This window comes from Gigantopelta aegis, chromosome 13 (genome assembly GCF_016097555.1).
Source record: "Gigantopelta aegis isolate Gae_Host chromosome 13, Gae_host_genome, whole genome shotgun sequence".
NCBI classification, from domain to species: domain Eukaryota; kingdom Metazoa; phylum Mollusca; class Gastropoda; order Neomphalida; family Peltospiridae; genus Gigantopelta; species Gigantopelta aegis.
Genome location: NC_054711.1, coordinates 7,931,749 through 7,944,341, shown reverse-complemented (window position 1 = coordinate 7,944,341; position 12,593 = coordinate 7,931,749). Strand labels below are relative to the sequence as shown.

The 12,593-nt window shown below is 41.7% G+C and overlaps 1 protein-coding gene across 1 annotated transcript; it reads left to right on the top strand.

Moving 5' to 3' along the window:
• The first annotated feature begins 1,065 nt into the window (after positions 1 to 1,065).
• Positions 1,066 to 5,618, top strand: LOC121387663 (glycine-rich cell wall structural protein 1-like). Its single transcript, XM_041518849.1, has 4 exons — positions 1,066 to 1,630; positions 1,781 to 2,667; positions 3,382 to 3,416; positions 5,579 to 5,618. The coding sequence occupies exons 1-4, from the start codon at positions 1,066 to 1,068 to the stop codon at positions 5,616 to 5,618; spliced, it is 1,527 nt and encodes a 508-aa protein (XP_041374783.1).
• The last annotated feature ends 6,975 nt before the right edge of the window (positions 5,619 to 12,593 follow it).

Genomic DNA, 12,593 nt, shown 5'->3' with positions numbered 1-12,593 from the left:
TCCTTTATGCTGTACTGATAGTAGTGAATTGCGCTGGTTTCAGTTTAAAATAATTCATAATGTACTTACTATTAATACTTCTTATATAAAATTGGTTATATTTCTTGCCCGAAGTGTAATTTTTGTAATTTAGAACTTAATTGGTACAATTACCCATTTATTTTGGGAATGCACTTTAGTCAACTCAATTTGGAATGATATTCAGAACTGGATTAATGTAAAAACGGGTAGCAATATTAAATTTAATAAAGAAAATGTAATTTGTGGCTTTAAAACCAGAAATAATGATCCCATTAAAGCCATTGTACTCGTTACAAAACACGTAATATGTAAAAGTCATTTCAATGCATATGTACCCAGTTTGAAATGGATCCAAAAAGAGTTGACCGAGTACTATTATGTTACAAAAGCAGCGGCTTTTTCCGCATGCAACTATGATAAATTCACCAAATTTTGGTCAATTTGTCACAATATATTTAAAACCTAGAGTGTATTTCTTCTCTTCTTTTTTTGATACTTATTATGTCCTTAGTCTCCTTTTGAATTTTTCATACATGTATGTCTGATTGTCAGTCACATATATTCGATCTTAGCTAAATATCTCCTTAGCTACTTCGTTTTTGTTTTTTTTCATGTGGATCTTTTTATCATATGTACTGTATACATCTGTGTGTGGATATCATGTCAATAAAAATGGGAATAATAAAAAATAAAAAATAAAAATAAATAAAAATTCATTTTATTTCCTAAAATATTATTTTTCGTACGTACGAAATTATTTAAAGACAAAATCCAGTTTGGGCTTCTTACAAATATTAAGACGATCAGAAACACATTGAATATACAGACACTGATATTCTAAACAAGAAAATATATTTAGTATGTAAGTTTAATCGTAGAAATATTTTATTAGTTAGAAACATCTTACAATGCAGCAAACTCAGGAATGTCCCTTTAAAACCGGCCTCGGTGGCGCAGTGGTTACGCCATTGGACTATAGGCTGGTAGGTACAGGGTTCGCAGCTCGGTACCGGCTCCAACCCAGAGCGAGTTCTTAAGGGTTCAATGGGTAGGTGTAAGGCAACTACACCCGCTTCTTTCTCACTGGGCCTGTGTCTGGATGTGGGTCTGGGCCTGTGTCTGGGTCTAAGTCTGTGTCTGGGTCTAGGTCTGGATGTGGGTCTGGGTCTGGGCCTGTGTCTCGGTCTAGGTCTGGATGTGGGTCTGGGCCTGTGTCTGGGTCTAGGTCTGGATGTGGGTCTGGGTCTGGGTCTGGGTCTGGGTCTATGTCTGGATGTGGGTCTGGGCCTGTGTCTGGGTCTAGGTCTGGATGTGGGTCTGGGCTTGTGTCTGGGTCTAGGTCTGGATGTGGGTCTGGGCCTGTGTCTGGGTCTAGGTCTGGATGTGGGTCTGGGCCTGTGTCTGGGTCTAGGTCTGGATGTGGGTCTGGGCTTGTGTCTGGGTCTAGGTCTGGATGTTGGTCTGGGCCTGTGTCTGGGTCTAGGTCTGGATGTGGGTCTGGGCCTGGGTCTGGGTCTGGGTCTATGTCTGGATGTGGGTCTGGGCCTGTGTCTGGGTCTAGGTCTGGATGTGGGTCTGGGCTTGTGTCTGGGTCTAGGTCTGGATGTTGGTCTGGGCCTGTGTCCCCCCCCACCCCCCCCCCCCCCCCCCCCCCCCCCCCCCCCCCCCCCCCCCCCCCCCCCCCCCCCCCCCCCCGCCCCCCCCCCCCCCCCCCCGGGTCTAGGTCTGGATGTTGGTCTGGGCCTGTGTCTGGGTCTAGGTCTGGATGTTGGTCTGGGCTTGTGTCTGGGTCTAGGTCTGGATGTGAGTCTGGGCCTGTGTCTGGGTCTAGGTCTGGATGTGGGTCTGGGCTTGTGTCTGGGTCTAGGTCTGGATGTGGGTCTGGGCTTGTGTCTGGGTCTATGTCTGGATGTGGGTCTGGGCCTGTGTCTGGGTCTGGTCTGGATGTCTGGGCCTGTGTCTGGGTCTAGGTCTGGGTCTGGGCCTGTGTCTGGGTCTAGGTCTGGATGTTGGTCTGGGTTGTGTCTGGGTCTAGGTCTGGATGTGAGTCTGGGCCTGTGTCTGGGTCTAGGTCTGGATGTGGGTCTGGGCTTGTGTCTGGGTCTAGGTCTGGATGTGGGTCTGGGCTTGTGTCTGGGTCTATGTCTGGATGTGGGTCTGGGCCTGTGTCTGGGTCTAGGTCTGGATGTGGGTCTGGGCCTGTGTCTGGGTCTAGGTCTGGATGTTGGTCTGGGCCTGTGTCTGGGTCTAGGTCTGGATGTTGGTCTGGGCTTGTGTCTGGGTCTAGGTCTGGATGTGAGTCTGGGCCTGTGTCTGGGTGTAGGTCTGGATGTGGGTCTGGGCCTGTGTCTGGGTCTGGGCCTGTGTCTGGGTCTGGGCTTGTGTCTGGGTCTAGGTCTGGATGTGGGTCTGGGCCTGTGTCTCGGTCTGGGCCTGTGTCTGGGTCTAGATCTGGATGTGGGTCTGGGTCTGGGTATGGGCCTGGGCCTATGTCTGGGTCTAGGTCTGGATGTGGGTCTGGGTATGAGTCTGGGTATGGGTATGAGTCTGGGTCTGGGTCTGGGTATGAGTCTGGGTATGGGTATGAGTCTGGGTCTGGGTCTGGGTCTGGGTCTGGATGTGGCTCTGGGTCTGGGTATGGGTCAGGCGAGTACGGTACCAGTCCAAAATGGCCATATTTTCGAGACTTTTTTTCTTTCTCCATTTTCCTTAATAAACAACAGTCTATGGGGACTATGTCCCGTCCTATGCCACTGTCAAGTGATGGTTCAGAGAATTTAAGCAGGACAAAGCGAGTCTGGAAGATGACACCCCCTGCCAATCCAGAAAGGCCAACAACAGCAACTGCCCAGGAAAGTCAACATTGGACATGTGAAAATAATGATGTAGGATATTATCTATGGATCCATGTGACAAGACAGCTCTCTCCTCTATCTTAGCAGTTGATATTCGCCTGTTGTCAAGAACCATTTGATGCACTTTGTCAACGTTTTCCTGGGACGTTGCAATTGTTGGCTTTCCTGGATGGGGGGCTCGTCAGTTCCCTTTTGTCGATACGTACTATACTCTAGTATATCAAAGGCATTGGTATGTGCTGCACTGTCTGTGCGGAAAGGGTATACAGATGGCCGCTTTCTGTTAATGCTAATCGGAAGAAACAGTGTGGTGACATTAAAATCAAGTTTTCATGTTATATTGGACTCCCTAACAGCCGCAGGAGGGAGGATCAGGAGGAGGGTGAGGTGGTGCCTCCCACTTCAAATATCGGCCCTGCGGGTTTGTGGGGTTATTAAGCATTCACTAGTACTTCTGCTTGTTACACAACCAATGTGTGTAATGATCGTGCTTCATGTTTTTCAGGATGCAGACGACATCGAATGGAACTGTCGGCCATGGTAAATTCAACTTTTGAAATAGTAACAACGGTTTTCATAACAGTCAAAATGTCCGTCTAGCTTTTTTCATAACAGTCAAAATGTCCGTCTAGCTCTTGAACGGCAGAATTCTCGGGCAAGGCAATTTAGTGTTTTATTACACCGCGATGGAACAAATACTCATGTGATAAATAGAGTATATTTCATGTTTGTTTTTTGTCAAATATGATTTATATCTCATCGAGTGAAGTTTGCAATCATATCTCACGAGTCGCGCTTTCCATTTGTAGCAAGGGATCTTTTATATGCACCATCCCGCAGACAGGATAGCACATACCACGGTCTTTGATATACCAGTCGTGATGAACTGGCTGAAAATGGCCCAATGGGCCCACCGACGGGGATCGATCCCAAACCAACAGCGCATCAAACGAACGTTTTACGACTGGATTATGTCCCGCCCTTCTTGTAGACAGGATCTACTGAATACAATTTATCCTGCGATTTGCCCGAGTATGTACCGACAAAACCGGCCTCTGTGGCGCAGTGTAATGGACTGTAGGCTACTAAATACAATTTATCCTGCGATTTGCCCTAGTATGATGACCGATTAAAACCGGCCTCTGTGGCGCAGTGGTTACGCCAATGGACTGTAGGCTACTAAATACAATTTATCCTGCGATTTGCCCTAGTATGATGACCGATTAAAACCGGCCTCTGTGGCGCAGTGGTTACGCCAATGGACTGTAGGCTACTAAATACAATTTATCCTGCGATTTGCCCGAGTATGATGACCGATTAAAACCGGCCTCTGTGGCGCAGTGGTTACGCCAATGGACTGTAGGCTACTAAATACAATTTATCCTGCGATTTGCCCGAGTATGATGACCGATTAAAACCGGTATGATGACCGGCCTCTGTGGCGCAGTGGTTACGCCAATGGACTGTAGGCTACTAAATACAATTTATCCTGCGATTTGCCCGAGTATCATGACCGATTAAAATCGGCCTCTGTGGCGCAGTGGTTACGCCAATGGACTGTAGGCTACTAAATACAATTTATCCTGCGATTTGCCCTAGTATGATGACCGATTAAAACCGGCCTCTGTGGCGCAGTGGTTACGCCAATGGACTGTAGGCTACTAAATACAATTTATCCTGCGATTTGCCCGAGTATGATGACCGATTAAAATCGGCCTCTGTGGCGCAGTGGTTACGCCAATGGACTGTAGGCTACTAAATACAATTTATCCTGCGATTTGCCCGAGTATGATGACCGATTAAAATCGGCCTCTGTAGCGCAGTGGTTACGCCAATGGACTATAGGCTTCTAGGTACAGGGTTCGCAGCCCAATACCGGCTCTAAACCAGAGTGAGTTCTTAAGGGTTCAGTGAATAGGTGTAATGCCACTGTACCCTGTTCTCTCTCACTAACCACTAACCAACTAACAACTAACCCACTTTCCTGGACAGACAGCCCGGATAGCTGAGGTGTGTGTACCCAGGACAGCGTGCTTGAACTTTAATAGGATATAAGCACGAAAATAAGTTGAAATGAAATGAAATGATCGATTAAAGCAAATTCATAAACGTATACTAGCAGATTATGACTTTTGACATCACATGCATAGCTGCATTACAAAAATCGCTCGTTTGACCTCCGTAGTCCGTACCACAGGGAACTTCCTTTTATGGAATTTACTGCAAGTTATTATTATTTTTTTCTGAGCTGATTATTTTCTAAATGACACACTAAAATTGTTGGGGTTTTTTTTTCTTATTTCCAAAATACTTTTACTTTTTTTCTTTCGTCAAACTAAACTGAAATTATTTACCCCCCCCCCCCCCCCCCCAAACAAAAAAAAACCCCAAAACAAAACAAAAAAACCAAACCCCAACAACAACAACAAAAACATTTTTGTAGGAGGATGGGACGGACTATAGGTCATCGTACAATGTAGCTAAAATAACAGAAATAATAGTTTTCCCTCTTAATGTTTATGGACTGCAGGATAAAAACAATAACTAGTTAATGACGTACGATATCGGCTTTATCCTATTCTGGTCGTATGGGATATTTCCCATTCTTACCTTCCCAGGATAAAGCCGATATCCTACGTCATTAACTAGTTATTCTCTATGTATCACGTCATTTATTATTTATTTATTTTTCACCATTTCAGGTATGAAGTGTCGGATGACGATAGTTTGTGTCTCAACTGATCTAATGACAGTGGGAGTGACTACATAATGTTTTGGTGATACCGTTTCCGTGGCAAGCACACAAACAAATGATGTCACCATTGCCAGAAAAGGAACAAATATGCTCTGAAATCGGGAAAGGTGTTTATGGACAACATTACTTGCTCCTAGTGGGGAAAAAATGGAGCAGGATTCCTCTACAGAATCTGTGTCAGAAACATCAGTAGTCGATGATTACTTAATAAAACATACCGTGTTCTAACGTTGTTGTTAAATCCACACTTTAAAGGTGCAGACCGTAGTTTTAACCCAGAAAAAATGGACACAAAGTTTAGTTAATGTACAAACCTGTAACTCATTTGAATAAAGTTACAACAGAGTGAAAGAAGAGTCTGTGACGTTAAAACAGGACAGGAAATATCCTTAAAAATAGACTAGAACTCGAATTAATAAACAGCTACTTCTCAGACGCACGTGCGATTTTAAAAATATGAAAAATGCAATTTTTTGGTACTACAAACACCAGGATGACCAGAAACACTTTCGGTTCTACGGAAATGGATACTCTAAATAATAAAATATAAGTAATGTTCGATTTCAGTGATCATAAACGGCTCTAATAGTGAAAAATATTCTGTAGTGTTTAAAAACTAGTGTCTGTCCCTTTAACACGGTCTGCAGTTATCTGTAGATAGCAGTGCATCAAGTAGTATCTTACCGATTCAAAGTTTGAGGTTCACCCAACTTTCCTTGCCACCAAATCAAAATCCCATAGTAACGACAACAGTATCACATGTAGCTAAAACACCTAGGTAAGACAACACAGTTATTTGTGAATCTTCAGCTGAGATTTATGCATGCCAGCCCCTGACACAATAACAGTTAATTGAATCGTACATGCACGGCTAAAATATAAATTACTTTTGAATGTAGTTGTTCCACTATGAAATAAATGTTCCACTATGAAATAATTATGACCTTTTTTGTAATTTCTTTGAGACTAAAAATACCTGTAGGTTGTATCTTTCTTTATGTTTAAACCATAGGTGGGATGGCGGCCATTTTGGCGGGATAAACGACAATATTGTTTCCTAGTTATTCTAACTTTTAAAACTGACTGTGCTGGAATTTTATTTATGAGTTGGTCTCGTGTTCTAGGCTAATTAGATGTGCAGTGACATAAGTTAAAATCCTCAACATGTAAATTTGCTTTCACAATAATTTATTTCGATCTTCGTGCACCAATTATAAAGTGTTAACACGTTTTAACTTTTAGTCTCTTGTGGTCATTCTTTGATAAAGAAAACTGGTAAAAATTTACAGAAGTGGTTACTCTTTATTGATGTCTATGAGTAAATGTGATATAATACGATATAGGTAGCACGAAACTAAATAATTTCCTGCTGGGTCAAAGTTGGAGGTGCACCGAACGTTTGATAGAGACGTTAACACCACAAGTCCTGTGACTGGTTATAAATGTGAGTGTGTTAGTTGTACAAAAAATTAGTTTCATCTGGGCTAAAAATGTATACAGTTTTATTTCATCCAGTACCACTGTGTCAAGTAGCCTTGTGCTTGGAACATATATAGGGTACCTGTAAAAAAAGTACTCAAATTTTGTGCGAAACTAGGAGTTATAAAAACATCTGGTTACACCGAAAATGAGCCATGAAAGGTACCATTTTCTGCAGTTAATACTTTGAGGTAAGGGTTGTAGTACTGATATTATGGGTCATAGTTTGGTTGATATATTGCATATAGTGTTTTTAAACACAAAAGTTAACATGGTCGCCTATGGGATTTTATTTGGTATAGTCATACCATCAAGATCAAATCCAACACGGCAACCCTTCTTGACCAAAAACAAAAGAAAAAAAGAGAAAAGAACACGTTTTTACTAATTAGGTCACGCCATTCTAATTCATCAAAACATTTGAAACTGCTTGAAGTGAACTTTTGTTTATCTCCATTGCAGATCCTAATAGTTTGGTATGAAATTCAGCGAGGTAAATAAATAGGCATCAGAAGATGACGGCAACTTGGGGTAAGGGAGGGGGAAGTTGTATAATAACTTGATTTTAAATTGGGGGTTTGGCGTAGGGAACTGGGGGACGGGGGGGGGGGGGGGCATGCCCCCCAATCAAACCTTTCTTCTTTTCTTTTTACTGTATTAAATTTTATAAAATAATAGATACATGCATACATACATACATATATCGTGTGGGTTGCTCACCCCCCCCCCCCCAATATAAATCCTGGCTATGCCAGTGCCGGCTGGAACGAGAAATAAACCAATAATGGGTCCCCTCTCCCAATCTAATTTTTCCTGGCTATGCTAGTGTTTTTTGGGAAGGGGTGGGGGCTGTACTTCACATCCAGACATCCGACGTCTATTAATTATTTTCAGCTTTTTCGTGCAACAATTGTTCTTGGAGATCACTGCAGGTATTTTGATAAATCACTCGTTGACACAATCCAAACAGAGCACATTGATTAATTAATCGAGTATTGAATGTGAAACATTTAGTAATTTTGACACATATACATGTATAGTCATCAGAGGAAAGCTGCTACAATTGTTTTCCTAATGCAGCAAGGGATCTTTTATATGCATTTTCCCACAGACAGGAAAGCACATACCACAGTCTTTGACCAGTTGTGGTGCACTGGTTAGAACTAAAAAAAAATTAATAATCAATTGAATGGATCCACTGAGGTGGTTTGATCCTGCGACGCAAGCATCTCAAGCGAGCACTCAACCGACTGAGCTAAATCCCGCCACCATAAAAGTACAGGACAGCACATACCATGGCCTTTAATATACTAGTCGTGGTGCACCGACTGGCATGTGGAGGGGAGGGCCACGGGGACATGACCTCCCCAATCAAACTTTAAAAAAAAACCCTTACATTTTATAAAATCGTACGTACGTACATACATACATAACATACGTACATAGATAGTGTGTGTCTCCCCTCCCCCAATATAAATCCTGGCCACGCCAGTGCCGGCTGGAACGAGAAATAAACTAATGGGCCCACCGACTGCGCAACAAGCGAGCGCTATACTACTGGGCTATATCCCGCCTAGCCCGAGTACGGTAAGAGAGCTAGACGGATATTTGGACAGTTATAACGCTCCAACTGGCTGCTGTTAGATCCACATGTAATAGTGTAGCCCGAGTACTCTGACTGCATCTTTCCAACACATAAGGCTCTTGTTTGAGTTGACCCTACCTTTAAGGTACAAAGATGAATACAACCGTAATGGAAGACACCATCTTTGATACGTTACACATGTACCAAAGAAAGTTCCGTGTTGGACATGCAAGTCAAATATTTACGGAGTACAAACAGCTACGACTGTGATTGGTAGTAATATGTGCAATGCCGGATTTATAAGGGGGGAAATGGGGAAATTGCCCCGCCCCCCCCCCCCCCCCCCGCCAGAGGAGCCCCCCAAACTAAGGACTTCCTTTATTAAAAAATGTAATAATTATAAAATTAGTTCATTTTTTTTATTTGTCATGTAATTTAATTTCTATGTTGAAGGGCCCCCGAACCTGAAGTGCCTCGGACCCCCTAAGGTCTAAATCCGGTCCAGAATATGTGACATTGATTATTTGTACAAATACTATTATCCATTGCCAACAAAGAAATACACTTTTATTTGTTACACAGGACTAGTCATAGTACATAGTATACGCCAGAGGTTGAAAAAAAAACACCCAAAGCGTTAACATTATCGCGAATAGGAACTGATATGGTACACTGAAACCTGCAGGTGTGATGAGTCATACGATGTGTAGTAGCAAAAAAAAAAAAAAAAAAAACTAACAAAAAAACCCCACCGGAAAAAAGATATTGCATTTAATTTATGTAATCGATCGAAAATAGATTTATTTCAGTATATAATAATACAGGTCTGTAGGAACAGGGGGCGGGGAAGGGACCACTTGAGGACGAAAATGTACGTTTGTTTGTCCTACTTTATATAAATAAAGATTAAAATATGGCTTGTGCCCCCCCCCCCCCCCCCCCCCCCCCCTCACACACACACACACACACGCGCGCGCTAGATATTGTATCCATTTACTATGCATCTGCAATATCGGACATTTCTTATAAGACACTTGGATTGCGAAATGTAGGCTACAAAGGTCAGAACAGAAGAATTATATTTAGGATTTACAGTGAAAGAAACCAGTGTAGCAGGACACTGGCGGCCTCAGATTACAGTTATCTTCCCATTTGGTTGTCGAAATGTGAAATGTATACAAAAGTTAAAGTGTTTTGTTTAACGACACCACTAGAGGACATTGATTTATTAACCATCGGCTTTTGGATGTAAAACATTTGGAAAGAAAGAAAGAAAAAAAAAAATAAAAAAAAATAAGAAAACGTTTAAAGACACCTTGGATCCGTTAGTAGGCCTCAATCTAATTAAAATTAGCTCCACTATTACTAGCCCGAGTACTCTGACTGTAAGAGAGCTAGACGGACATTTGGACATAAACACGCTCTCATGATGCCCGGACCACCAACACATACTGACACTTTAGCAAATGAAAAACGCGTAATTTTAGATTTAATAGAAAAACATGATTATTTCTGCTAACTGGGGGCAGCCATTTTGTTTCGTTTTTGTGACGTCCGGTGGGATATCTTGGGGCCAAGTGACGTCGGCTCCTGATCATCTCCTGTATGTACAGTGTAAACAAAAGCAGTAGTTATCGACAAGGCGCTTCTCTTTGATCAACCTGACTTGTAAAACAGCATAAATGACGTAATAATATAATAAACTATTTAACTAAATATATTTCAAGTTGCATTAACAAAATGGGGTTATAGTATTTTTCTCTGTTAAATAATTCAAAGGAAAAATGTACACTATTAGGCCTATTGATATGCTACGTTGGAGCAAAAACAACAACAATAATTTTCTTTTCTTGGGATTACATAATTGGTCAATTCTGTGGTTTTAGATGGAAAAGTCTACTTAATCAATAGTTTTACAAAACTATTTACAGTAATAAACCATGCCCATTACCATTTTAGGGGCGACAGGTAATATTCCACAATACCGGTATGTATTTTTGTGTCTAGACAGCGTCAATTAATTGGCTCGTCTGGTTACCAATCAAATACACACCTGCCAAGCAGGAATCACAGGTAGAAGCAACTAACAGCATATACCCATTAACTAAGAAAACACTCCGTATATCATTTCAGTACGTAGGTTAATGCATGGACAAAACATTGTTAATTATTTCGACTTGTTGTGTAGCCACTTTGACAATGGTATTTTATTTTGTATTGAAAAATAATATATATAGTGCTGAATATACGTATTGCTGGCTTACTGGGATGTGTATTATTACAGAACATTGCAATGTATGACTATTTATCATCCCGCAAACACCAGGTAGATTGTGTTTCTCTAGTTCTAAGGCTCATTCCTGACGTTACGCGTTAAGTATTACGTAACCACCAGCTCGCCAGAGCGCGTACTCACTGAGATGGTACAAAATGGCTGCGCCCGTTATATATAATAGCCGTCACATTTAACCGTTTTATTAATTAACTATACGATTATACTTGTTGATATTAAGCAATAATGTGCATTATATATCGTTGAATATGCATACCAGGCCAAATGCCTTAATTGTCCCTTCCTTTAACACAAAAAGATCCTTGTGAAATGTGGCATGTGAAGAAAGCGGTTGGCAGTACATATCAAAGAAGAGAAGCGGTCAGAACGATGAAAAACTGTTAAAAAGGCCTTGCGTATTATATACAAAGAAAAAATCATAACATCACTGTAAGACAATTGAAAACTTTTGTAAAAACTTTACTCGAGAGTCTGTACGTTTAAGCGTCATTTCTTTATGAAGGAAGGAAATGTTTTATTTAACAACGCACTCAACACATTTTATTTACGGTTATATGGCGTCAGGCATGTGGTTAAGGACCACACAGATATTGAGAGAGGAAATGCGCTGTCGCTACATCATGGGCTACTCTTTTCGATTAGCAGCAAAGGATCTTTTATATGCACGATCCCATAGACATGATAGCACATACCACGACCTTTGTTACACCAGTTGTGGAGCACCGACTGGAATGAGAAATAGCCCAATGGGCCCACCGACGGGAGTAGATCCTAGATCGATCGCGCATCAGGCGAGCGCTGTACTAATGGGTTACGTCCCGCCCCCATTTCTTTATGATTATATCAAGTAGTGGTAACATTTTTGTATGTCAAATTTATCTTTGTATTAATTATGTAATCATCATAGGTTTTCCTATACCTTTTATCTACATTACAAAATCACTCATTTGACCTGTTATCTGTTACCTGTTATCCTGTTCAGAGCCTCGCGGAATTTCCAATTCTTAAAGCGGCATTCCCTGGAATATATTTATCATTTAAGCATATAGAAAAGAAAATCCCATTACGTTTGGTGCATATATGACGTCGCGCTCCGCATTGGTTTCACTACGCTGGCATATCTAGGTCAAAAACAAAGGCAGTATTTCGAAAATGGGACACTTTTGACGGGCTCCTACCGATCTCGGTTTTGATTGGTTTATGACAATTGTGGAATTTCCCAACAAGAGATCACGTGAAATTTCGCAATTTTTGAACACATTTAACTGTCTTGATTGAGGGGTCGTTTCATATCTCCAAAACATATTTATATCCATAGAGGTATGGTACAACGCCTTTCCAGGGGCCGGTGGGTGGGGGATTTGCCTTGAAATTTTGACAGTGGCCAGCTGTTGGCATACGCGTTACATGTAAGGGAGTGTTACTAATTACGTAACGCTCTGGGGGTAGAGGAAGAGGGTACTGTGTTCGATTTACGTAACATTTTTCAAGACTATATGTTATTTTTATTCATTACTTAGACCTAAAAAGGTGTTTTTTTGGAAATGCGCAGTCAGTCTAGGATCGATCCCCATCGGCGGGTATATAAAAGACCATGGTATGTGA